This window comes from Prionailurus bengalensis, chromosome E4 (assembly GCF_016509475.1).
Source record: "Prionailurus bengalensis isolate Pbe53 chromosome E4, Fcat_Pben_1.1_paternal_pri, whole genome shotgun sequence".
Lineage (NCBI taxonomy): Eukaryota > Metazoa > Chordata > Mammalia > Carnivora > Felidae > Prionailurus > Prionailurus bengalensis.
This window is the reverse complement of record NC_057360.1, coordinates 43,802,273-43,829,756: the sequence shown is the minus strand read 5'-3', so window position 1 is coordinate 43,829,756 and position 27,484 is coordinate 43,802,273. Positions and strand designations below refer to the sequence as shown.

General features: G+C 52.1%; 1 protein-coding gene across 5 annotated transcripts; it reads left to right on the top strand.

Moving 5' to 3' along the window:
• On the top strand, positions 1-25,593 carry RAB7B (RAB7B, member RAS oncogene family). 5 transcript variants are annotated; one of them, XM_043569288.1, is made up of 7 exons: positions 1-199; positions 4,785-4,985; positions 8,254-8,322; positions 9,070-9,196; positions 9,946-10,161; positions 15,939-16,064; positions 23,439-25,593. In XM_043569288.1, exons 3-7 carry the CDS (start codon positions 8,270-8,272, stop codon positions 23,517-23,519), a joined length of 603 nt encoding a protein of 200 aa, XP_043425223.1. In that variant the 5' UTR covers positions 1-199; positions 4,785-4,985; positions 8,254-8,269; the 3' UTR covers positions 23,520-25,593. The 5 variants fall into 5 exon arrangements, with proteins under 5 accessions (XP_043425223.1, XP_043425220.1, XP_043425224.1 ...); XM_043569285.1 differs by lacking the exon at positions 4,785-4,985 and having other exon boundaries at positions 15,939-16,150; positions 23,439-23,575; XM_043569289.1 differs by lacking the exon at positions 4,785-4,985 and having other exon boundaries at positions 5-199.
• The last annotated feature ends 1,891 nt before the right edge of the window (positions 25,594-27,484 follow it).

Below are 27,484 nucleotides of genomic sequence, written 5' to 3'. Positions count from 1 at the left end.
CAACTTTCCCAAGTCTGTGCACGAGAGGGAGAGGAGGAAAACAGAAGGAAGTAGCTTGGCCTCAATAAGCTCTTCTGCTCCAGAGCCTTTTTCCTCTGAACCGGCTGAGACCTTTGCTCTAAGAGGAGACCCCCAGACTCCGAGAGAGAGAACGGCCCGCCTGCCCTCAGGGGAGGCCAGATGCTAAGCAGCCACAGCTGTAAGTGCCTTGAAAGTTTTTCTCAGTTCTTCTGTCTGTCCCAGCAAGCCCTAGAGATATTTGGGTTTGGGGAGGGAGGTGGGGAATGGAGGCAGGGATGAGGCTTAGAATCTGGCAGCCGCGGGGCTTAGATCCAACCCGAACCCCCCCCTCCACCCCACTGCCCACCAGGGAAACTCCCAGGGCATGGCAGCGAGCCAGGTGGAAGGGACTTCCCCGCCGAGCCCAGCCCAGCCTGGGTTGCTGGGGCCCAGGCTCCCGGCTCTGCACGGGCCAACAGTCTCAGCGGGAGGACACTGCCACTGGCTCAGCAGAGGAAGGCCAGCCAGCACCCGAGGTCGCCTTGCCACATCGACAGGGCACCTCCTTGGGTGGAACCCGTTGGCCAAAGCGTCTCATTGGGGAAAGAGAAACTCCTAGAGTAGAAAAGTGTCCTTTTGTTCTAACTCATAAATATGTCTCCTGGCACAGCTCTGCTGTGCTAGGCAAGCCAGTCAACAGAGTTGGACAGATCTGGGTTCTAGTCTCAGCTTGCCACTAACTAGCTGTTCTTGACTCAGGAATCCACTGGACTGTGATGGCATTTTATAACCTGCAGGGTGCCCTAGAATTGCCAGGCAGCATGCATTTATAAAAATAACTTCTCTGAGCTCGTCAGTCAATGCCCCACCACACAAGTCCCATGGAAATAGTAACTTGTCTGTACCCTCAGACCTACGTAGTGCGGACTCATAGTAGGCATATAGTACCCATGCTGGATGGATGGACGGACGGATGGATACATGGATGGATAGACAGGTGGATGAATGGATAGGTGGATGGATAGATGGGGATGGATGAATGACTGTTTATTGAAGATTCAATATTCCCAGCATGGGTCAGGCTTTACGGAGGGATAGAGAGGTGGGAGGCACTTTCTTGTCCTCTGGGCACTGAGAGTCTACTTGGGGAGACAGGACAAATACTTCCAAAGAACTTAAAGGACACGAGCGCTGAGCCTCCCGAAAGCAGAGCTATGGACACACGGCCTGGAGGGGAGCAGGTCTAGACCTGCTAGGATTTAGGAGGGCAAGGCAGAGTCGTGAGCCTTCCCACAGGGCAATAAAGCTTCGTGCTCCATAGATCATTTATTTTCAAAGACAAACTTTATTCCCACGACTGTAAATCCCATTCTTTTTAGGGTGGACGCATTTGTCGTTTTCCAAGACGTGGTAGCAGGGAGGAGAGGCACTGAAAGTGGGGTCGATGGGAGCAAAGCGGGGAGGCTGACAGCCTCAGGGTTCTCATCTGCCCCTGCTCACTGGTCTCCCTCATCCTTCTTCCTTGTCAGCAGAAGTGACACCTCGCCTTACCAGCGAGGCCGAAGATTGTACCTGGGTCCCGGTTGGGGCCAGTGGGGGAGGGAGAGAAGGGAAGTAGGATGGTGAGAGCAGACCAAGTCCAAGGGCTCGTGTAAGACTGGCCCCCAAACCCTAGGGTGGTGTGCGTGTGCCTGTGTGTGTGCGTGCACGCACGTGTGTGTTCCCAGGGGCATCAACCCAGGCTTTCTTGCTCCTAGGGACTGAGCTACACTGTAACTTTGGCAGGTGGGCAGGACCAGGGCTCCAGTCTTAGAAGGACTCCCAGGCAACAAGGGGAGAGGAGTTAGTCACATGCAGTGGGGGCTGAGTCGCCTGCAGATTCTGGTCTGGGTGGATCGGGGCTGGCTGAAGGCAGGGCCCTGCGTACCAAGCCTGCTTGTCACTGTTATTTAACAGTAGAGGGTGGTGACTCAGCCTGGCCTCTAAGAGGATGCCCTGGTTTGAAGCATCTGAGGTAGCTGGATGGGCGGGAAGAGGCTTAAAAAGACAGCTATGGCCGAAGTCCGGCCAAGGGCAGGGCCCAGCGACATGGGAAGGGACTTCAGCCACCGTCTGAAACCTACACATGCTCCTCGGTGAGCCCAACCGGTGTCTGCCACCAAGCTGCCTTCCCTCGCCGGTGACACAGTTCTGGACACCCCCTTGTTGCTGCTAGGGGGCAAGGGACCCCTAAGGGGTCCTGGGACCCAAGGGCCAGGCTATTTTAAGTAGCAGCCTCAGCAAATCCTTCCCCTTCTGAGAGTCTGCAGTAGGGGTAGGCGATCTGCAGCAGCAGCATGCTGGAAGGGCACATCCACGGGAAGGGGACTAGGGTGGTAGTGGGGTAAAGGGAGCTCAGAGTCAAGGCCAAGGTGAGTCACAAGGATCCGAAGAAGAAAGAGTCAAGAAACACCAAGGAGAAGACATTAAACCTCAGAAGGGCTGGCATGTGGCAGAGGAAGATTGCATGTTCTCTGTGGCCCCAGGAGAAATCCACCCCTAGTGGAGGGAAGAAGCTCTATGGGAGCAGAGCCAGCTCCGTCTTTCCATGAATGAGGTCGAGATGGCTCAAGCCCTGGGTGGGGGATCGGAGAAGATGACCTTTGGGGTTCCTCCTACAGCGTGCTGGAGCAGGCTCCACACTGATAGCTTGAAATCCGCCACGGTGGGAGTATCTACCCCACAGAAAGTGGCAGGTGCTACCAATCAGATCTCTGCCCCGCCCCCATGCAACTAGTAACCATTCATCTGGGTCTTCCCCATTGGAGGAGCCTTTTGTGCTATCAGAAATGACACGTGCCCCCCTGCAGAATAAGCCACAGCCACAAGTGATGCCCACTTCACCCATGAGGGAGCCGACTCACCAAGGTCAAGCAACTCACCCAAGGTCACAAATGTATGGAGGTAGAATAAGAACGCTGACTCCAAAACTCATGATCACTCCCTGGTACGAGATGACCTCCCTCTCCTGCCCCAGACACCAAAGTGATTTGTCTTGTCAGGACATCACACTCAGATGACTTGGGGTTGTCATCCACCCATGTGCTCTTTTTAAAGGAACTTTAGGGGTGCCCGGGTGGCTCAGTCGATTCAGCGTCCAACTTTGGCTCAGATCATGATCTCGTGGTTTACGAGTTCAAGCCCGGCGTCGGGCTCTGTGCTGACAGCTCAGAGCCTGGAGCCTGCTCCCCCGCTCACTCTCGGTCTCTCTCTCTCTCTCAAAAATAAATAAACATTAAAAAAAAATAAAGAAATGTTAAGTTTCTTTAAGTACATTTGATACTGTTTCATTACGTAACGACTAAGCCTTGTGTGACAAATGTTAACACAAGACATATATAAAATAAAACAATAGCCCCTAGCTTCTCATCTACCTTTCCCTACCTCCTATTAATCATTTAATGTGTATCTATCCACAACTTTCTGTGTATGCAGGACAAGCACAAATAGGATATTAACTATGCAGCCACACAAGCAAGGTTGTTGTTTGCTTTTACGCAATTGAGATCATGCTGTACAAAACGTTCAGGGATGTTCTCTTTTACTTAAATTATTATCACTTTTTTTCTACTTCATTACTCCACTCTTTGTTTTTCTTGATCGTTTATATGTTTATTTATTTATTTTGAGAGAGAAGAAGAGCGAGTGGGGGAGGGGCTGAGAGAGTGCGGGAGGGAGAAAGAACCCCCAGCAGGCTCCGCGCTGTCAGTGCAGAGCCCCGTGCAGTCTCCATCTCACAAACCGTGAGATCATGACCTGAGCTGACATCAAGAGTTGGATGCTTAACCGACTGAGCCACCCAGGCGCCCCACTTCACTCTTTTTAAAGCCAGCTGGTATCCCAGAATCTGAATGGATCATAATTTATGTAGAGAATCTCTTATTGATGGACACTCGGGTTACGACAATGTTCTCCAGCAGTCGTCTTTGTACAAAGGTATGTTTGAGCATAGGTGCGTTCCGAGGGTAGATGCCTAAAATTAGACTGTGGCCCGTGTGTATCGAACTTTGCTACTGTCAACTTTCCCTCCAAAAAAGGCTGTGCTATTCATAGCCTATCAACGATACATATTAGTGCTTCCCCTATACACTTGCCAACACTTAATTTCACCATCAGTCCTTTTAATTTGTGCCACTCTCTGGAGGTAAAAAAAAAATGGTATTTTTAAACTTTGTATGTCTCTAAAAATTAGTAAGGTTGAGTATCTTTTCGAAGCTGATGGCTTTTCATTCATAAGACTTCTGGGTTGCTTATTCATATTCCTTGCCCACTGTTATGTTGTATATTATCTTTGATTATCTGCAGAGAGCTTCCCAGGTAGTGGATATTGATGCACACTCTCTACCCGCCCCGCCCTCACCCCACTTCCCCTTCATAAGCACGTTGGTCGCGCTGTCCCATGTCAAGCCCACGCCACCCAGCCCCGGAGCCTCTCTGACAGGGGCACCCGGTGGCAGGTGTGTGATCTTCATCCTAGTTTTACAGAAGAGACAGTAGAATGAGCAGGTGAGGGTGTGATCGGCGGAGTTAGGCCTGGATTCCAAACCTAGCTCCTAATCCGGGTCCTACCACTTCTAGGCTGTGTTTTTAGAGAGAAACAATTAAACTCCCCTAGACACCTGGTTCTTGGGTGGTAAAATAGAGACCTATGGTGTCAGTCCGGCAAGCTCGTTTTGTGTGCTAACAATCGTCATAAAACAGCTGACATTTCTTTCTTTTTTTTTTAATTTTTATTCATTTTTGAGAGAGAGCAAGTGGGGGAGAGGCAGAGAGAGGGAGACAGAGAATTTGAAGCCGGCTCTGTGCTGACGGCAGCGAGCTCGAGGTGGGACTGGAACTCACGAACTGCAAGACCATGATCTGAGCCGAAGTCGGACACCCAACCGACTGAGCCACGCAAGTGCCCCCGAAAGAGCTAACATCTCTTGAACCTTTCATTGCGGCCGGTAAATATATTATAATAATGTATTGTAGGCGTTAAACATATTATAATAATGTATTCATTCATTTAACCTCACAATGATATGCATATTTTTGTTTGCACATTCACAAAGTCCTCTATGCGATGCTGGGTGGAAAACATGTTAGAGGATAGCGTGAGCACAGATATGACTCCAGCATGGCAGCTTGTGTGTGAACACATTCCCCTCCAACTAAGGTGGCCAAATCTTGACCTTGGTAGTCAATCCTCACACAACAGCTCTTGTTCCACAGACCCGTTCCCTCGGCTCCCGTTCGTACCTCTTGTCACTTTGGCCACCTTTCTCTCCATCTCCTCCAACTCTGCTAGGGTTTTGTCGGGGCTCACCAAACGGGAGCCCAGCACCCCAGATCCTATGCGCACAGATTCCATGGGCTCAAACTCAAGAGGTCAGGAGGCAACGTGGCACAGAGGAGCCTCCTCTGTCCTTCCATGCAAACGCTGGCTCATCCCCGTACTACCTGTATGGCCTTGGATGAGATATGAATGACTTGGCTTCTCTGAGTCTCAAGACTCATTCATAAGGCTACTGGGAGGGTTCTCGAAGCAATCAGAGGACGCAGAGCAGCCCCTGCAGGTACTCCGTCAGTGCTGATTCCTTCCCCACTGGTCCCTGCCTCCCTTTGGTCCTGACTCCCTTTCTAAGGGCACTGCATTGGCTTTTAAAACTAGGTTGGAATCTTGTACCAAAGCCATTAGGAAAGAGCTCACCATGGCTCCCACTCCCCTTCTGAGCAGTAACTGATGCTTGAAGACATGTACCTTTCACAAGCTTCTGTGCCACTTCTCCCTTGGCTGGTTTCCCTGTGGGCAGTGACACCCAAGACAAAATGCCAGCCCTGGATAATACCTTGAATTATCTTCCTCTGCCTGTCTGGAGCAAAGAGAATGGTTGCTGAATGAACGAGAGGACCGAGTCCTTGGTCGGACCTCCAGGACCCACCTTAAATCTTACCTCTTCTCCCTGCTTTCCTATCTCCATACCCTTTGCTTCACCCTTCCAAACCATCCACCCTCTCCATTCACCTGTTCTCAGGGTTTTGATTACTTCATCCCCTCCCTCTGAAATATCACCCCCCGCACAACCACATGTCTCCTTCCTTCAAGGCTTCTCTCCCATCCCTGAATTCCCCCAGCACTTTGTGCCTCTGTTGGGACGCTTTATGCTTTGTCTTTGGTGTAATCACTCAGCCTGTGCCTTCTCCCATGATGACTCCTTAGGGTGGTTTCCTATTTGGTCCATTTTTGTGCTCATGCTTGTGTCTAGTGCAGGGCTTTGGAATGCAGTAACCGTGTCGGGATTTTTTGAAGGACTGTCGCGGATTACCACAAAGAGGTCTTGCCCATCATGCCAAGCCAGCCCTCCTGGGTTACCGCAGAAGGTCCAGTGACACCAGCTCTGGCTCTTCGGACAAACAGCTCTGAGCCGAGCCTCAAATCACCCTGGGGCCACGACATGGCTCGTGGAGGGGCACTAGCAGCCCTACGTCCCTGGGGCCTAGGCACCCCCGGGCAAGGCCCTTGTGGCCAGTGAGTTAGAGCTCCAGTTGATAAAGTATTTTTCAACCAGAAGGGACCTTGAGTCTTTGGTGCCCAACTTGCTCATTCTCTAGTTGGAAAGCCAAGACTCAGAGAGGGGAAGTAAATGATCCAACGTCACACGGTGGCAACGTGAGAGAATTAGAACCAAGGCCTCAGAACGTCTTGTTTTGAGCTTTTTCCAGGACCCCAAGGAAACTCAAACTGGCCTTTTTGACACCTCAGCCAGGCTGAGTCAGATCAAGGTTTGCTCAGCATGCCTACCTGCTCCAAGTCTGGAGCACTCAGGAGTTGGGAACCGTATACACATACATACGCGTGTAAGGGTAGAGCCAAAGAGCCAGTTAAGCACAATCCCCTGCAACAGTTTTGCCTTCGCTTGTTGAAAAATAATAATAGTATGGGGTGCTCAGTTGGTTGAGCGTCTGACTTCGGCTCAGGTCATGATCTCACAGTTCGTGGGTTTGAGCCCTGCATCAGGCTCTATGCTGACAGCTCAGGGCCTGGAGCCTGCTTTGGATTCTGTGTCTCCCTCTTTCTCTACCCCTCCCACACTCATTCATTCTCTCTCTCTCTCTCTCTCTCTCAAAAGTGAATAAACATCAAAAAAACCTTTTTAATCAATATGTACATGTATATGTAAAATGCATACATGCATATATACATGTTTCTTTCTTATAGGAAAGAAACATACTATTTCTTACAGGAACAATACCTGTTTGACATGTGTGTTATTTAAAAATGGAACATACTAAAAAGCACAGAGAACAAACGTTAAATTGTATAATTTCCCTACCACGCAGAATCAACCACGTAAGTTTGTTGTATATTTATTCCTAGGCTTTTTCCTATGCAAGTAGGAAGACATTTTCATATTTGTGATGGTATCGTATATACAGTGCAGTGTCTTGTCTTCTTTTAGACCCTATGGCATAAGCATTTTCCCACATTAGTATGATAGTCTCCAAAAGTCCATGTTAATAGTCTATTGTGTGCCATGATTTATTTAACCACTTCTTCGTTGTTGGATGTTTATAAATAATACTGTCAAGAACATTCTTGAACCTGAATCTTTGCCTGCATCTCAGATTATTTCCCCAGGACAAATTCCTAGAAGTGGACGGCAGGAACATTTTTAAGGCTCTCAATACTTGCTGCCAAGTAGCTTTCCAGAAACATGTACCAATTATACCCCCACCAGCTGCATTAAAGAAGAGCCTTTTGATTCTGTGATTGCAGCAACACCTCGGGCTGGGGGAGGGGCGCTCTCCCATCCAGAGCCTCTCGGGCAGTCCTGACAATGGACCCCTTGTCCTGCCCCCATCTCCTCTTCCCGCACTGCCCTCCACCCCTGGCTGCTGGTTTGACTGTCCTCGAGGCCTCTGTTCAACCCCGTGCGGTCTTCTTGGCGCTCCAGGCTGCCTCCAAGAACAGGGTTGGTGATGCTGAAGAGGGAGAGATGTGCCTGTCCTGTGGGGCCACCACACTTCCAGCCTTGGGGAGGCCCCGAGGGGAAGCTGAGGGAGGGTGGCAGCATTGCTGGTCCCCTATCTCCTTTGGAGAACGGCCCCACCTGGGTCCCGGGCCCAGAGCAGTGATCTGCACATCAAGGAAGGGAAAGTAGAGGCCAGCCTTAGTGACAATGGCCACACGGGACTCTGGCCAGCATGCAGATGACTTCTGTTTCCCTACAGGCTCCGAAGCCCCTCCATGAATCCCCGGAAGAAGGTGGACCTGAAACTCATCATCATCGGAGCCCTGGGGTGAGTAAGCCAAGATCAGCTCAGGGTGTGGGGATTGGGAAGCAGCCCCCTACCCAAGGGCAGTGAGGCCTCCTGCATAGTTCCCACCGGCCATGGGTGTCTCTCTGATTCAGAGTGGCACCAGGGAGGAGAGATGGGCAAAAGAGGCTGGGAGTCGGGCTGTCTGGTTACTGGTCCCAGATCTGCCCTAACTCTGCAGTGACTAGCTATGTGGATTAGACAAGCCACTTGGCATCCGTCTGTCCTCCCACCTCTGTCAAATATAGGAAAGACCTGACCTGTGGGACGCTCCACTCTCCGCAAACTTCTCTCCTCATTCGGACTGGTCCCTACTTCTAATGTTTATTCATTTTTGAGAGAGAGAGACAGAGACAGAGACAGAGCACGAGCGGGGGAAGGGAAGAGAGGGAGACACAGAATCGGAAGCAGGCTCCAGGCTCCGAGCTGTCAGCACAGAGCCCAACATGGGGCTCGAACCCACGAACCGTGAGATCATGACCTGAGCCGAAGTCCGACACTTAACCAACTGAGCCGCCCAGGCGTCCCGGACTGGTCCTTACTTCTAGAGTCCATTCCCTGATCCCTTACTGCTCACTGTGGTCCTTGGACTGCAAAAATTAGAAATTCAGAATCACAGAGAGCTGGCAGCGAGAGGCGCATGACAAGATTCTGAGAACAGTCCGGGTGTGTGTGTGTGTGTGTGTGTGTGTGTGTGTGTTGTTCACGTGTTTGGGTTTTTTTCTTCAGTGTGGGAAAGACCTCCCTCCTCCACCAGTATGTGCACAAGACGTTTTACGAGGACTACCAGACCACACTGGGGGCCAGCATCCTCTCCAAGATTATCATACTGGATGACACAACTTTGAAGCTACAGGTAAGCTGCTCTGCCTCTCCCTCTTCAGCCTGCGTACTTGAAATCATCCCACATTCCCTAGATGGCCACTCGCACAGCCGTGTGCACCAGGAACTACAATGGTCTAGAGCAGAGATAAGCAAACTTCAATTCATGGGCCAGATGTGCTCCACCACCTGTTTTTACAAATAAAGTTTTATCAGAACACAGCCATGCCCATTTGTTTACTTCCGGTCTATGACTGTTTTTGCACTACAAAGGCAGAGCTGAGTAGTTGCAACAGACAGTCAGGTCTACAAAGCCTAAAATATTTACTATGTGACCCTTTAAGGAAAAAGCAATGCTGATCCCTGATCTGGGGCGGGGGGCGGGGGTGGGGAGGAAGGGCGAATCCAGATGTTGGGAGGCCTTATTCCTAGTCGCAGGTTCACTGGAAACGTTGGTAAGTGACCTTGGGCAAGTCATTCCCAGGGTCCAAATCTATCAGGTGAGAATAACAGTGAGAATAACTGTGCCTGTCTTGATGGCCCAGGGGGAACGTGAGAGCTCAGATGTTAAGTGCTCTTGGGTTGCTAAATGACAGTGCAAAGATACTGTCACGAACACGGGCGACAGGGTTGAGTTGCCCGTGCTTGAAAGGACCACAAGCACCTGTGCCGGGGCTGTCTGCTTCCTGCCCAGAAAAGGACACTTTGACATCATGGCACCCAGCTGGGTCTATCTCCAGGCACTCATCACAGCCCAATGGGGCGGCTGCTCTTCCCCTCCAGATCTGGGACACGGGTGGACAGGAGCGGTTTCGCTCCATGGTGTCCACATTCTACAAAGGCTCTGATGGCTGCATCCTGGCTTTCGATGTCACCGACCTAGAGTCTTTTGAAGCACTGGATACCTGGCGGGGTGACGTCCTGGCCAAAACGATTCCGATGGAACCGTCCTACCCCATGGTGGTGCTGGGAAACAAGATTGATCTCGCAGACCGGCAGGTACCAGTCATTCTTTCGTTCATTCACCCAACATTACATGAGCACCTACTCTGTGCCAGGCACTGTGGTCGGTCCCACACACAGGGAGCTGAATCAGGCACAGTCCTTACTTTAAGAATGTTGCAGCCTGGTAGTGCATACAGACACTTTAAAAACGCTTATGATACATTACGGTAAATAAAATGACGGAGATATACCTTGGATATTTGGCAACCACAGGAAAAGGGCATTTACTCAAACCCAGAATATAGGAAGGGCTTCCTAGGGGAGGTGGGTTCCAGGCTGAAGAAACAGCATGAGCAAAAGCAAGAAATAGCATGCTGTGACTTGAGAAGTGAAAGCAATTTTGTCTAGAGACAGGGAGTGGAGGAATTAAGGCATCAGCGGTAGGCAGGTGGAATTTGAATTTACCTGTAAAACAGTATTTCTACCCAGGGTCAGGTAGGGGATCACAGTTATCAATTCTTGAATCTGTAAGTTTTCTGGGAAAGTAGTAATATATCTTTTTATTACCATGGGCATATATTGGATTATCTGGCTATGCAATGGCAGGCGGTCTGCTCCATGGCTGCAGGGACCCCACTCGTGTAGGTATTTACCACTGCAGTAGCATTGATTAGAGCTCTTTCCTTATTGCCTACCAATGAGAAAACAATAGAGGCAGACTTAATTTGTAAAAGATGCTCTTGTGCCAAACAAACCTAAAATGACACCAAAAAGAACCATTTGAACAAGATTGTCTTAGTGTTTCGTGTAGAGAAAAGGAATGGGGAAGCGAGCCATCATATTTGAACTATGTTTTCACAATGGTTCAAATAGAGAAAAGTAATAGAACTGAGGCATCATTTGGAATGATGGATGGATGGATGGGTGGATGGATGGATGGATGGATGGATGGACGGACGGATGGACGGATGCATGCATGAGGTTCTGACTTTTTCTCAGTGAAATCAGAGGCACCATCTTCTGTTGAGCAGGAAGCGAAAGAGGACCAAGTAGAAGTCTCAAGACTCATAGTGAAGCTCTGCCATTTACTCTGGAGAGCAATCAAGGACAAAGACAAGAACAGATGGGTGACCCTAGGGGCTCAGCTGAAGGAGGAGACCAGGAGTTGGAGCTGGTGTCTGGATTGTTTTTCCCCAACAGCCATGTATGGGGTGAGAGCCAGGAACAAGGGACCTGGGACTAAGGTTCTTCCAGACGAGAGTAGCTGAAGAGTAGAGGTGTGGGGGCACTGACAAGCGACCCAGGAAAGAAGAGAGCCAGGGGAAGGTTTGGAGGAACAGCAGCTAGCTGCAGTGTCCAAGGCAGAAGGGCAGGACAGGAGTGAGGACAGGAGGAGGTGGAAGGGAAGGAGACTGGGTCACAGAATGGGAGACCAGATTTGACATTTGACAGAGGTCCTGGGTCAGGCCCTGGGAAGAAGAGACTGAAGTGGAGAAAAGATGCATTCTGTTGGAGGGGCAGGGGAGGCTACCTTGAGAGGTGGAAACAACAGGATGAGCACGGAAACGAGCAGCATGGAAAGAGCCGGTGATAACTCGAGGGGTGGAGGGGACCATCCATGCCTCAGGGGAGGAGCTTTGCTCTGCAGAAAGAGAGGAAGAATAGAGATTTGAAGGCAGCAGTGAGGCCCCAGCCAAGCTCATCGCTATCTCTGGGGTCTGCGGTGAGCAGGGTGTAGACACAGCCCCCACCGGAGAGGGCGACAGGGGGGAACAGAGACTCCAGGAAAAGCCAGGGCTCAGCCAGGACAGGGAGATGACAGAGGACCCTGGAGGAGGGAAGCAAGGGGAGTTCGTCTTTCCACAGGGCAGCCCCGGGACGGGCACTGGTAGAGTAGGCATCAGCAGAGGTGGGGAAAACGCTAAGCAATAATGAAATGAGGGCAGGGAAGTAGACAGGAGGAACCGTGAGTGAGGAGAGGTGACGCCGGGACACCACTGCCCTCCCATGTCCTTGTTTTGCCCCAGCTTAGCAGAGGGCTTGGGGAACAGAGAAGGCCAGCCGGGAGGCACGCTCTGGGCTCTCACTTGAACAGAGGTGAGCGCATACGAGCCTAGCCGAGAGCTACCTGAAGGAGCGCCTTCTCTGGGCTCCAGTCCGTGCTTGCCCTGGGCCAGCTCCAGGGTCCTCGTCTGTGAGGTGCAGACCAGACACAGATTCCATGAGGTGGCTGGGGACTTAAAGGAAATGATGGCTATGAAGCATTTGGCAAACTGAGCCCACAGAAACCATCGTTTACCTTCCCTCTTACGTTCTCCAAGGGATGAGCTGGGAAAACACAGGAGTTTTTCTCACTTAATGAAAAGGAGATAAATGTTTAAAAGTCTACTGCTAGATTTAGGATGAGTAAAAAGTTCTGGCGTTGGATGGGGGTGACGGCGACACGACAACGGGAATATGCTTTAATGCCACCAAACTGTGCCCTTAAACATAGTTAAAATGGCAAATCCTGTGTTTATGTAGGTTTTAGAACAATAATATATATGTACATATCTCACCAGAATGATTTTAAAGAAATTGCTGACTTTGATTTTTTAAAATCCCTATTCCTGGGGCGCCTGGGTGGCACAGTCGGTTAAGCGTCCGACTTCAGCCAGGTCACGATCTCGCGGTCCGTGAGTTCGAGCCCCGCGTCAGGCTCTGGGCTGATGGCTCGGAGCCTGGAGCCTGTTTCCGATTCTGTGTCTCCCTCTCTCTCTGCCCCTCCCCCGTTCATGCTCTGTCTCTCTCTGTCCCAAAAATAAATAAACGTTGAAAAAGAAAAATAAAAAAATAAAATCCCTATTCCTTCTACAGAAGGCAATAGTGAAAAAATACTAGTTTGCTAGAAAGAACAGTTCTGCAAATACCTATGCTATGAGGGATTTATTCACTAGGATGTGAATCCTTTGCTCTATGTTCAGGAAGGCAGTTTCTGACTGATCACTGATTCGTAACATGGGGATTACATTTTCGGAAATAAGTCTCAGTTATTTTTGGTAGTGGTTTCAGATGTATCTGACACACTAATGTTAACATTCATACAATTGATCGCTTAAAATGCATATGAGATGCAAAGACGTCATAAATAAAATTACGCGAATTGAGCTAGTTTTGTCAAACATTTGGCCTCTGATGAACAAGCAGATAACAGGAGAAGCAAATTGTTAATAGTATATATCGTCAGCCCAAAGCAAAATTAACAGAAGGAAAGCTTTCAAAAATTTCCTATTTCCCAAGTCCCCAAGTACCGCACCCTGAGTTTATTTCCACAGTCAGAGCCTAAATTATAAAGAGCTATTATTTTATAAATAAATAAAGAACAAGATGGCTGAGACAATGATGAAATTGTAACAAGAATTGGAAGCAAATAGTGAAAAGCGCTGTCTGGGTGGCTTTCTTCCCAGGCCCGCTTGCTGGGGTTCAGTTTGGGAGAGGAGAAGGGGCATACAAAAAGAATGTTAATTTGCAACATAATCTCAACTGACATTTTGGAGCGCGACTTAATCATTCCATATAAACCCAACAGAGAAAGATCGGGGACAAATGAGATAAAACATCTGTCACAACCAGGCACCAGACAGGCCCAGTCACTGTCCAGTGGGAGAGAAGGGAGCCGAGATCAGCGGGTTGCAGGTGCAGCCTTGTCCCCCCAGCTCTGTTGCCGGGTGACCTTGGGCACTAATCCGGGCATCTGCTTCTCGTGCCATGAAGTATAAAAGATCTCCCTACATCCTGGAGAAGCAGAGTCCTCTGTGGCTTCTTTCCACTTGACTACGGTTTTTACTGCAACCCCAGAACATCAGTGGTGTGCTCAGCAAAATGCTCATCACCTGGTGGGGGTGGAGGGTGGGCAGGGGGAAGGCACAGTGAAAAGCCTGAGTCCAGTCCTCACACTTAAGGACTTTAAAAGATAGGAAGCCCTTTGCATTTCTAAGGCCCCGTCAAGGTACAGCATGTTAATTTCTAATACTTATTTATTTGTGGGTTACCCTTGGCGCTTCCTCCAAAGAGTTCAGAATGTTCCTGAGCTGTGAACCTTCTTGCCTGCTCACCAGGCCTTGGGCATCTGTGCTCCATGGAAGGGAGCAGTCCTGGCCAATTCTGGACCCCTCCCCATAAAGGCAGGAAGGTCTTGGAGATCTGAGGCCGAGACTAAAAGGCCTGGGGTTTCCCCCCAGAACCCAGGCACGGGGTATGGAGGTGTCAGCTAGTTCCCCAAAGGGCAGGCTGCTTAGTCGACCTAAGGGGCTGCACCCTCCAGTCTCCCAAGGCGAGCCTCCCAGTGCCAGGCAATACTGGTGTCAACAGAGGCTCTGTGGGAGACCACCATGGGCCTCCGGTGCTGCCGCCACTCCTGAGACCAGGGAGCCGAGACAGTCATGCGTCCTTTAATCGCAATGAGATAATCATCCTTAGGACCTGCAGGAGGGAGGCATTCTCTGATTGCCCCCTGGCTGTGCTGTCTTCTGGGAGAGGGGCAGAATGTCCTTTCTTCATGATAAAAAAACCCTGGCTCCCTTAAGCACAATGAAATCATGACTACAAAGTACCAAACACAGCCAATGTTCCATATATGGCCATTTCTTCCTCCCTGAAATAATTCATCAGGGATTAAAGTCAATGGTTCCAATTGTCTTTGGAAGTAACTCCCAGGGCTCTCAGGAGTTTTCCAAACCAGCACGATCAAACTCTGATCAGCCATTTGCATTCGGGTAGAGATGTGCTCATTCTGCCTGTACTGAGTGGCCCACACTGCCAGGCCAAGAGCTGAGGAGACCGTGAGCCTGAGCTCAAGGAATCAATGGTCCAGTGGGAGAGGGAGAAAGGGTACCGTTCTCCTGCAGTGCCCTGCAGAGGGCAGTGCCCATGCCACAGGAGCTCTGAGCGGGACTGCATCGCAGCTCTGCCTTTCTCAGCTGTGTGATCTGAGGCAAATCGCTGAACCTCTCTGAGCCTCAGTGTTCCGATCTCTAAATTGAGCTGATAAGACCCATCTCACAGGGTCATTGGGAGGATTGAATGAGTGAAGATGACAAGATATCTAACACAGTATCTGGCTTATCAACTGTTCCTCGGACTCTACCCTGGGGAAGGAGGGTTAGCAAGGACTTGAGTCTCTGCTCAGCAACAGACCTCCTGGGCATGGGCTCTGGTGAGCCAGCCCAGGGGAAGGAAGCCCTCCACCCCGGCTAGTGTCTATCATGTTTATCTTATACAGGGACTGAAGAAGGAGCCTTAGGAAAACAGCATATAGTACGTTGGGCTCTCGTTCTGCCGAGCCTGTGTTCAAATCCTGCTCAACCCCACACACTCTGAGCACGTTTATATTCTCCAGTCCTCACTTTCCTCATCTGGAAAACAGAGCTCACAAAGGCCCACCTCATAGACTTATGTTAAGAAATACGCATGTGAGGGGCTCCCGGGTCGGTTAAGCATCCGACTTCAGCTCGGGTCATGATCTTGCGGTTCATGGGTTCGAGCCCCGCATCGGGCTCTGTGCCGACAGCTCGGAGCCCGGAACCTGCTTCGGATTCTATGTCCCATTCTCTCTCTGCCCCTCCCCAACTTGTGCTCTGTTTCTCTCTGTCTCTCAAAAATAAATAAAGGTAAAAAAAAATAAAAAATAAAAAAAAAAGAAATAACACACGTGGAATTTCAGACACACGGAAGTTTCTCAATAAATGGGAGTAGTAGTGGGGATGGCGAGACACGAGGGTGGTAATGAGAGAGGGCGATACGATGACAGTGGCCATGGTGATACAAAGCGATCATTTCTTCCCCTCACTCAGGTGCCCCAGGAGGTGGCCCAGGGCTGGTGTAAAGAGAAAGATATCCCCTACTTCGAAGTCAGTGCCAAGAATGACATCAACGTGGTACAGGCCTTCGAGATGCTGGCCAGCCGGGCTCTGTCCAGGGTAAGTGGCTATGGCGGTATCATCTTCCAGGGCTGCCCCGAGGATGGGAAACTGGGGAGCTTCAGAGAACAACACACCGGACTCAGGTAGGGATGCGGGTAGGACCGGACGGCTCGTCGTCTCGATTAGTTGCTGAATGGGCTCGGCAGTGCTCTGGTTCTGGAACCCCAGAGTGCCAGAAGTCTAAACCTACCTTGGGTTATATAGTTAGTGGTCCCTCGGTCCGGCTGATGATCCCTTGTGGAGTTTCTAAAATACACGCTTCTGTGCCTCCCCTGGAGACATTCCAATGTAGGGAGGGTTTGAGAGCTGATGGTCTAGTTCAGTCCTGACTGGCGAGAGAGGTCCCACAGCGCCGAGCATTTGTCCAGATGGACGATCAGGTCTGCGGGAGTGGCTGACATCCTCCAGGCAAACAGATGGACAGCTGTGGGCCCCCCGTGTGGAGTGTGTCCTCTGTGGCCGGCAGCAGGTAGGGCTCAGGGACCCTGGCTCTCTGGAGGGGAGCCCGATAGGCCCATGTGTGGTTACCGTACAGGTGCATGGCGTGAAAGGATTTGGTGAGGTGGCCCCAGCGGCAGGGGGAGGGGAGGCACGCAGCCCAGCTGTGAGGGATGGGAAGGGGGACGAGGGGAAGATCAGGGAAGGCTGCCTGGAAGCAGTAACAGGGTTTTCTTCCCCTTCCCATATGGAGTCTGGAAACTCAGAAAAGGGTTCGAGCCATTGGCGCAGGGAAGGGCTCAGCTTGTCTCATTCTTCTGCCACATTTAATCACGGTGGGCTTCTCAGGAGAGGGGGAAAGCTCATCACAGCAATGATTTTGAATTGAAGAAAGGAGGATGGGAGATGGGGGGTGTCCCCGACGTGGGAGTGCCTGCCGTCATTGCGGTCGACCGGCCGCCTGGCCCCGTGCTGCCAGCTGCCCCGGACGGAAGTGCCCCGTGGCCCCGTCTGCGGTCGTCCACCAAGGAGAGAAACAGCAACCACCCCCAAGAGGCTGCCCAGGGAGAAGCCTTAATCGCAGGGTTTGGCCGGACACAGGCTATATTCGTATGCTTCCCCTCCCGGCCCCCAGCCCTCACTGTCTCATGTTAAAAGGAAGCAGGGGATGTCCGTCTCGAGCACATGACCGAGGGCTGTGGCTTTTATGATACAGCCTGTAACGCTGGCTCTCAAGCCACAGATGTGCCTGCTCATGCCACTCCCCTGGAAACTGAAGAAGGCTGTTTGACCTTGTATGGTGAGAGGTGATAAATGATCCTGCACCAACACAGAACAGTGATTGCCAAATGCTGAGTCACGGAGAAGTTCCATCGGCCCACAGCCAGTGTCTGTGTGTGGTCAGCATCTGTCCTTTCTGAAGAAGGAGTGTCCTTCGTTCTCTTCTTTTTAGTATTTTTTAAATTTACATCCAAGTTAGTTAGCATAGGGTGCAATAATGATTTCAGTAGAATCCACTGATTCATCCCCTACGTATAACACCCGGTGCTCATCCCAGCAAGTGCCCTCCTTAATGCCCATCACCCGTTTAGCCCATCCCTCCACTCACAAGCCCTCCAGCACCACTCAGTTCTCTGTATTTAAGAGTCTCTTGTGTTTTGTCTCCCTCTCTGTTTTCATCTTATGTTTGCTTCCCTTCCCTTATGTTCATCTGTTTTGTCTCTTAAATTCCACATATGAGTGAAATCATATGATATTTGTCTTTCTCTAATTTTGCTTAGCATAATACCCTCTAGTTCTATCCATGTTGTTGCAAATGGCAAGATTTCATTCTATTTGATTGCCGAGTAATACTCCATTGTGTGCATATATATATATATATATATATATATATATCACGTTTTTATCCAGTCAGCTGTCGATTGGAGTGTCCTTTATTTTTAAAGTTACATCTTTCTTGCTGTGTCGACTTTATGAAGCTTGTCTGCTTGGTTGTTGTTGTTTTATTTTTTGTAATGTTTGTTCATTTATTTTGAGAGAGAGATTGAGAGCACAGGGAAAGGGCAGAGAGAGGGAGAGAGAGCAGGCACTATGCTGGCCACCAGCACAGAGCCCAACGCGGGGCTTGAACTCATGAACCACGAGATCATGACCTGAGCCGAAACCAAGAGTCAGATGCTCAACAGACTGAGCCACTCAGGCACCCCTGTTGTTGTTGTTTTTAATATCCATCCTACTTGGCAAAAGAGCGGCTGAGCAACCCTAGGTCAGTCCCTCACGTTGATGGGGGAAACTTACTGATGAGAAGTCTAGAAGTCACGAGTATGGTATCCACAGCGAAACTGACCTACATTTGAATCCTGCCCTGGTGTTTTTGAGTGGACCCCTGGGCATATGACTCCTCTGAGCCTCAGTTTCCTCATCTATAAGATGGAAATAATGCAATCCTGTAAACATTTCTTGAGTTATCAGGCCAGGGCTGGAGATACGGACCTCAGGGGCTCTAAGGTCAGGTAGAGGAGTAGGATATTCACAAACAGGTTGTCACAGAGGTAAGTGCCACAGAGGGGGCAAAGTCAAGGCATGGAGATGACTCAGTGGTGGCTGGTGGCGAGGGTGGGCAAGGATGGTCCCCAGAGAAGTGGCGTGTGACTTGGGTGTTGAAAGACAGAGCACAGTTTGCAGGTGGCCACGGGAGGGTGGGGGAGGGGCAGGCACAGGAGAAGGAGAGAGAGAAGGGCATGGCCAGAGGCCAGGCACCAATCCACAGGGCTCACGTGAGGAAGCAACTGTGGGTCCATCTGTAAGAGGAGGAAATGTGGCATGCAGGAAAGTGGGGGTGTGGGGCGAGCGATGAGGCCCACAAGGTCAACAGCACGGATCCCGAAGGCTCAGAGAGCCCCCACCAAGCGCCTGGACTTCACGCAGCGGGCGCATGGTGTCCAGACCGCGCTGCTGGACCCGAGGCACACAGGGGCTCACCTGGCACCTTGAAGCCCCGCAGGGTGTGCCTTTTCCTTAAAAACGTGGAGGAGAAATATTTTCCCATTGAAACAGAACAACCATTATTACTAGAGCATAGACTGTAAAACGCACGTGCACTTTTAAAGTGAAACTGGAGTTTGCACACCTGTGTCGTGAGGTCAGATGAGTTCTCAAAGACATTTCCGGCAAGGGCCTCTCCCCTCCTCCCCAGGGAGGTGTCTTGCTCACGGTGCTGGAGGGTTTGAGGGGAGATGTGAGAGGCGGCAAGGGGAGGAAGCCCCAGGCTGGGGTGGGAGGACCTGGGGCTCTGAAGCCGGGGAGATCTGACTGCAAATCCTGACTCCCCCTCTGACTCACAAGTCACACGGCCTCCCTAAGCCACCACTTCCCTCTCTTTAAAGTACAAATAATATCTTCCTAATGGAGCTGTTGCGAGGACCAAGTCAAACAACTCCTAGTACAGAGAAAGCACTAAGTAAAAAGTTGCTGGGGGCGCCTCAGTGGCTCAGTCGGTTAAGCATAGGACTCTTGGTTTCGGCTCAGGTCGTGGTCTCAGGGTTCCTGGGTTAGAGCCCCACTCTGGGCTCCATGCTGACAGCCCGGAGCCTGCTTCCAGTGTTTTCTCTCCCGTTCTCTCTGCCCCTCCCCCACTCACACCCTCTCTCAGATAGATAGATAGATAGATAGACAGAAGGTAGCTGTTTTAAAATGGAAGCTGTGTAGGGGCGCCTGGGTGGCGCAGTCGGTTAAGCCTCCGACTTCAGCCAGGTCACGATCTCGCGGTCCGTGAGTTCGAGCCCCGCGTCGGGCTCTGGGCTGATGGCTCAGAGCCTGGAGCCTGTTTCCGATTCTGTGTCTCCCTCTCTCTCTGCCCCTCCCCCGTTCATGCTCTGTCTCTCTCTGTCCCAAAAAAATAAATAAATGTTGAAAAAAAAAATTTTAAATGGAAGCTGTGTATAAGGGTTTTCAGCAAGGGAGTTTTCTGCTTCATGGAAGATGGGCTCTGGGTGGTTGGGAAGGTACTGCAATAGCCCAAGCCCGAGAGAATGCAGCTGGCAGGACAAGGTGGACTGAACAGACGTTGGAGGTAGAGCCTCAGGGGCTCATGATGGTTGAATGTAGGAGAGAAGGAATCGGGAGCTATTCAGGTTGGCAGTCAGATGCACGATCGCTCAGATGGGATGCTCGGGACCAAGCTAGAGAAGAGAGGGGAAAGCAGGAGCATCACGGGAGGAAGGGGGTGATGCACTCAGTCCACGGGCCACATGACATCCACACGTCCTTGAAATGCCTGAGCTCTGCAGTGAATTCTGGTTGGAGTGATTTGTGAACATGGCACCAGAACTGGTACTCGGGGAACATTCTGAAAGGAAAGATGGTAGGTGGTTACTTTACGGTCCCAATCTGGCCACTTTCTTTTTCTTTTTTTAATGTGTATTTATTTTTGAAAGAGAGAGAGAGAGATGTGAGCAGGGGAGGGGCACAGAGAGAGGGAGACACAGAATCCGAAGCAGGCTCCAGGCTCTGAGCTGTCAGCACAGAGCCCAACGGCGGGGCTCGAACCCACGAACCGCGAGATCGTGACCTGAGCCCAAGTCGGACGCTCAACCGACTGAGCCCCCCAGACGCCCCCGTCTGGCCGCTTTCAAGGACTAGGATACTTAGTTATTCCAAAATATGATACGAAGGGACACCACCTACTTAAGGGGATTGGCACGGATGAGATTCTGCTCCTACCAAGTTGGTAATACCATCCCTGCTGGGGCTGTCAGGCCCTGCCCCTGTGGCGTGAGCTGCAGCATGGAGGCCCGGCTCCTGAGGGTAATTGGGGAAGGACGCAATCACCATGCCCAGGAGGGAAGCGGGCTGGCTAGCGGGTAAGCTTGGTGGAATCACAGGACCTTTCTGAGGTCCTCCAGATGCAGGGTCTGAAGGCAGGTCCACAGAGGCGACCAGGCTTGAAGGGACAGGCCGGCACAGTCACATCCCTTAGGTGCAGTAGGTGCACGCGTGAGGACACTTCCGGTTTGCTCTGCACTGGGATGCACATCTTGCCAAGAGGACAGGGGCCTGGAGAAAAGAGCTAGACAGGAAACCCAATTACGGCCCGCTGGTTGCTTAGAAGTTTTGTGGGAAATCCGAGGAGCGAGATGACGCCGTTATTACCTGCAATGGTGTCACAGATGGGAAGCACTCCGGTGATCTGGACCTGGGGCCGTGTGAATGTTATCGGGTTCAGAAGGCCGGCGTGAAGGCCTCAGGCTTCTCCAGTGTAATGAGTGAGGAAGTTTCTCACCCCTTCCAGAGGCAGAACCCCATGCGAATCTAGAAAGATCTGGAAAGAGTGCAGAGGAGCTCAGGAAACTCTGTGGCTGCTCGGGAGGCCCCACACCCCCTTCCCTGCAGGCTGGTGCTGCAGACAACGGCACGGTTTCTGTTCATGAGGGGCTCTGGGGCCCCCCACTGGGCCTCGGGTGGACATGGGGTGGGGGGGGCACACTCAGGGGTGATGAAGCAACAGTCCTGCCCCCAGGGTCCAAAGACCCAGTTAGGGAAGTTCCTGATCCTGCTCATGGTCTCTGGCTTGAATGGTGACAGAGGGACCCACAAAGGACAAAACAGAGAATGCTTCCCAAACCTGCCTTTCAGGGAGAGTTGGGTCACCAGGGTAAAAGGGGCTTAGACAGTGATGCTCTGCCCTCCCTTGTCCCTCACTGGGAGATCCGGAAGTGTCGGGATTTTAACCACCTCAGCTCCGTGGAGTGAGAGGGCCCCGCACACAGCGGCAGGGTCCAGGTGGAGGACGGGACACATCCAGGGCTGCAGAGGCTGGAGCCCGCACACCAGGCCTGGGAGGTGCTGGGGACAAGGAGCCACCTGGCCCCATTTTGTCTTCTCAGGCTCCTTGGGTGGGACTCTGCTCTCCCAGGGTGAGAGCCGGGGAAGCCCTGGGGTGCTCTGGGTCAGGTCTGTAATTGGTGGGCTAAGATCCTCCCCAGCAGAGGGGGAGATCAATCTGTGGTGTGGGGACATCTCCAGAGAGATAGACCTTCATTTGGAGGGCATACACTGCCCCCCAACCCCCAGGACTCATCCTTCCTGTTAAAATAAATATATATAAATTCTAATAACTCTAAATAATTTGCTGAGGGGGAGTGCTCAGTCAGTGAAGCAGCCGATTTCGGCTCAGGTCATGATCTCACAGTTTGTGAGTTCGAGCCCCACGTCGGGCTCTGTGCTGACAGCTCAGAGCATGGAGCCTGCTTCGGATTCTGTGTCTCCCTCTCTCTCTGCCCCTCCCCGGCTCATGCTCTGGCTCTCTCGCTCTCAAAAATAAACAAACATTAAAAAATAATATAATAATTTGCTGAGCGATACTCAAGGCCCATCACCGAGGCTGACTAAGGAGGCCCTGAGACCCAACCTGGGAGGACCGAGAAACAGGGACTTTCAGGAAACAAACTATATGAAAAAGGGCTGGATCCCAGGCCCTGCACCATGACCTCTGCATGTGAGGCTAAATGACCCCTCAGTCATGGGGCATCAGGGGACCGTCTCCTGTGTCTCAGGAGCTACCATCATCAGGGTGTAGCAAGTGAGGCCTGATGCCATCTCCTGGGACAGGGTTGTGACATTCACCAGTGGTGATGGGTGCTGCTCGGTGAGGGCCACTGACCCACACGATACCAGCTGTGGGGGAGCACGGATGCCAAGCCCAGTGACTGGTGAGAGCCAGGCAGAATAAAGACATGGGGTCCCTTTAAGAAGAGACCCTTTAGCCCTAGTATTCATCTCTTGGAGGAAGGGCCCCCTGCCCCACCCCAGCCTCACCCTGAGCCAAGAGGTCCTGGGAGAGAAGTGGCCAGCTTTGTTGGGACACAGGGGTTTGGGAAGGTAGCAAAGAGCCAAATAGGCCCAGTGGAAAGGCTGAGTCTATCTGGGGGAGGACAGAGAATTGACTGGGCTTCTCAGGTGCCAGGGGTGGCCGTGGGGGAGGCTGGGAGGCAGACATGGTGAACGAAGGGTGGGTGTGGGGGTGTTTGAGAGGAGAGGTCTCCAACAGAAATCAGGAGAGGGCTGTCATCATCTCTGCTGGAGGTCAGATGTCACCTCAGGTGACACTTTCAAGGATTAGGTGACACTGGCCACTTCCATGTTCCTTCTGGAGAATGGAAAGTTATGGGACCGTGTTGTAGGTCAGGAGATTGGTGCCAGCCAACTGCTCTGGGCTCCTGGGAAGAAGCTGGAGGAGGAGGTGAGGACAGAGGAGGGTGGGGAAGACCAGTGCCCCACACGCACCCCCGCCCCCACCCCCTCTGTTAGTTTCCTAACAACGCAATGGGGAGGGGACAAAAAAGCCCAACCACCGTTGGCCAGTGAGAAACAGAAGGCAGGTGGGCATCTTTGCCTCTCAGGATGTGAACTCTGACTTCTCTTTTCCTTCCCCAGTATCGAAGCATCTTAGAGAATTACCTCACAGACTCCATCAAGCTCTCACCGGAAGACCAGTCCAGGAGTAGATGTTGCTGATCTTTCAGACTCCCGCTCTGATGCCCAGACAAAGCCTGCCCACGGCCTGGGCATCCCCGCCCCCACCAGCCTTTCCCTACCCCCCCCCCACTCCCACCCCATCTGCCCAAGCCCAGCCCAGGCACTACCCTTATATCTGTGCTGGGCCCAGATCAGAGCACAGCCCCTGCCTCGGGCTGAGTGTAGTGAGGACAGGGCTGGGCCCTCAGGGGTCCCGATGGAACCCAGAATGTCACAGCCAAATCTCGGGCCGGGAGGAGTCACCGTTCCCTGGCTGGCTCCAGCCTTCCTGCTACCTGCCCTCCCCAAACACACTCTTGCTACAGAACGCACATCTCTGCAGACAGGCCACTGTGTCTGGAGTCCCGTTACGTTCTCCTGGGGACTGGCCTTCCTCGCCCATACCGCCACGCACCCGCAAAGCCACGGCACAGCTTTGGACAAGGGTGCAGCTCAGGCCACCCCGGCTACCAGCGCCAGAAAGCGAGGGCCTGCCTCAACCCTTGGTGGCCACTGTCCAGGCCTGGAACGACACTCCACCCCCTCTAGGGTATAGGACGGAGGGAGCCCAGGAGAGGCACCCAGGACGGGCTCATTCCTCTCTGCTGGATGCGCAGACAACTCCTCTAAATCTCTCCGAGCCTCAGCTGGCTCATCTGTCAAATGGGGGTGGTTTGTGTCCTGCCTTCAGGGTATATGGTTTTGAGGACCAGAAGCTCTGCTTAAATCTCAGTTGCTCTGGTTGATATGCATTTATTTATTTCTCCAACAAGTATTGTTGAACATCCGCTATGTACAATGCGCCGAGGTCCAGTGACAAATGAAACAAACAAGAACCCTGCTCTCCTGGACCCGGCTTTCCGATTAGGGAGAGAAGCGATAGGCACAGAATTTAAACAGATATTTTCAAATAGCAGATGAGTGCTTGGACAAAGCAACCGAGGTAATGGGATAGAAAGGGACAGAGACTGGGGTTGGTGCTGTTTCAGACAAAGTGGTCCAGGAGGGCTTCCCTGAGGAGGTGTCATTTGGCCCCAGGACTAGAGAATGAACAGATGACTTTCATTAGAGATCTGGACAAAGAGCATTCCATGGAGAGGGAGCAGAAAGAGCCACGGCCCTGAGGTGAGGACAAATCTGCTGTGTTCCAGGAACAGTGAAAGAACTTTCATTTACCTGAGGACTCAAAGCTGATATCCCAGAGACAAGCAAAAGGGATCCTGCCCCCTGAGTGGCTCCTTGATGCTCTGCTGACTGGCCACCAGAGGGCAGCAGTGCTCCTTCCCTCCCGTGCTGCGTGGCCAGTGGCTTCTCCATGACCCTTGAAGAAGGGCTTTTCTCTCTATGCTGATCCTCAAAGCTTGTTCTCAGACTGGGGGCATGTTTGGTCCTGCGAGATTTATGGGGCAGGAGAATCCCAATTTCTTACAGCTAGTAAGAACTGAGCCAAAACTGTAACATCAATGATTCAGGCAAGAAATCCACATAAGTGACAAATGCTAGAATTGAGGGACCTGGAAAACTCACGGACTCCCTCTCCCTGCAGATTCTTCCGGCAACAGATAGCATAGACAGGACCCAGCCTGAAGAGGGTGGGCAAAATGACCACTCAGAGGCTCCCAAGCCACATCCATGCCCTCCATGGAAGTCTCCTGTCTACACAGACGTATCTGGCCCTGAGCTCTGAGCAAAGCTGGGACGTGAGCCCAGGACTTCTGATGGCATCTGACTCTGAAGATACTCCCAGAGGCAGGGGATCCTGCAGGGGCGAAGGGGTCAGCAGGAGAGTCTGGGGAGCCTCGTCTGCCCACCCAGCTGTGGAGTAAGGGCTGGCTCATCCCGGGCAGCGGCACGGATCTGGCAGAGAGCAGGTGGCTGGGAGCACGCCGCCGTCTCTGTGTCCTTCCTGGGAGTGGCATTCTACACCTCACACGGCTCTCCTGGGAGTGCATCGGACCGTGGATGGGATGTGTGGCGTTTGGGCTTCTGTATCCTGTGTATGCAGCACCAATGGACGTGTGAACTGTTTCAAAACGTGTACAACAAATAATAAATGTGTCCTCCTTTCTTTTTATCCTTTTTGGTATTTTGTTATTAAGTTAAAAAAAAATAGCAACATGTTTCCATAGTGCAAAATTCAGGGTAGACAACAAAAAGTGAAATAGGACAGCTTACATAACAGGAGGGGCCCAGGGCAAAATGAAAATACCCTGCCCTTGTTCAAAACCGATGAAGGATTTCAAGACAGTAACAGCGGGTCGTTAATTCTAGCCCAGGGTCCTTAGGAGAGCAGGGTACACATACCTGTGAAGCCTGTCCCTGAGGAAGTAGCTATGTTTTCAGGACCCTCCGGAATGCTGGAGCCCCTGGCCAGGCCCGCCTGGGCTGCAGACACCCTGCAGCTTGAAGATAAAAGGTTCTATCTTTGCAAGAGCGGCGTGGAGATTCCACCCCAGGCGTAAACCGAGCATTTTGAGTTTTCTCCAGAGTCAGGAGGAGGATAGAACTTTCCACGTGGGAGGGCAGAGTGCCCCCACTCGTGATTCTGAGACTGGCCCTCGGTACCAACCCAGTAGGGGCAGGTGCCGGCAGGGGAGGCAGCACGCGGGGGGCTGTGACTCCAGGCTAAGCGAAGAAGCCACCGGAGCCCGGGGGGGGGGGGGTGGCCAGCACCTGCCGGGGCCCCTTCATCTCCATCCATTCAGAGAAAAGAGGACCCCAGTTCCCTAGACTGCTCTGGTCCAGGACACTCTGATCCCTGACCCAAGGGGCAGCTCCGGGCTGCTAATTAATAACAGAGAGGACCCAGGCCAGGGCTCCCGGTGGCACACACCCCGGGAGCTTGGGAAAAACCAAAACGAACCCAAATCTTATCACCAAATAAACCTGGGCGGCGTCTGGCCGGGTGCCACACTGCCCAAGAGGATCTGGTGAAACAGCTGACTTTTTCTGTTGTCTGCTCCCACTCAGCAGAGGCTCCCTCACTGTCCCATCACCTGCCACAGGCAACTCCCGGCAGAGGCAGGTGGGTGGCCAGCACCCACACTGCAGTCCTGTTCCCAGAAGCACACAGTCCAGTGGCGGCCGCAGAACAGCCCTGCCTGCAGCGACACCCAAAACTGATCGCTGTGCGTGGCTGGCCCGGCGGTGACAGTGGGCTGAGGACATGAGAACTTGCCTTCTGTGAGCACACCTCGAGTCTCCCTCTAGGATGTGCGCTGGGGTGGGGGTGGGGGGGGAGTGTGTGTATATGGTGTGTGCGTGTGTGTCTGTGTGTGTGTGTAGTGGGGGGGAAGGTGTTTATGTAGGAGGTGGGGAGGGGAGTAGAGACTTAGAAAGTCAGACAGTGCATTTCCCTTGTTGAAATACAGAAAAATTATAAAAAGTCCATAAGATTGGAGGAAAGCAGTGATTAGGGGAAGGGGCTCGGGGCTCAGGGTGGAACAGTAACTATGGGAAGCCTGTCTTGTGGCAGTGAGGCCCCAGAGCAGCCTCCAGAGGAGGGGTGAGCCTCATTCTCGAAGGACGTGGCTGCGGTTCCCTCCCTGTCTCCCTCACAGCCCACCAGGTCCTCGCCCTCTCGGAAGCCACTCCCTTCCCCCCACCCCTCCGCTTCACCCGGTCCAGGCGGCTGGCATGACTTGGCCCAGACCACCCTCCCCGTGGGGCTCCCGCCGGCCCTCTTATTCCTTTCCCAGCCACTCCGCCTATCAGCCCTCCTTGTGGCGTCCACACAGACAAAATCCGTCTGTGGCCCACGAGGCCCCTCACCGCCGGCCACTGCCTGCTCAGGCCTCGGCCCGGGCCACAGCCACCCTCAGCTCCGCACACAGGAACTTCTCTCAGTTCCCCGGAGGTGCCGCTCTCTGGCCCTTCACCCGACTATTCCTCCTTAGCTGTTCGTCATCAACTAAAACATCGCTTCCTCTAGTAAGCTTTCCCAGACCCCCAGACCAGGTTAGGGG

Coding starts and splice junctions, on each gene's coding strand:
- RAB7B (XM_043569285.1), top strand. CDS start 8,270: ATGAATCCCCGGAAGAAGGTGGACCTGAAACTCATCATCATCGGAGCC. Junction 8,323..9,069: donor ATCATCATCGGAGCCCTGGG/GTGAGTAAGCCA, acceptor TTTTTTCTTCAG/TGTGGGAAAGACCTCCCTCC. Junction 9,197..9,945: donor ACACAACTTTGAAGCTACAG/GTAAGCTGCTCT, acceptor CTTCCCCTCCAG/ATCTGGGACACGGGTGGACA.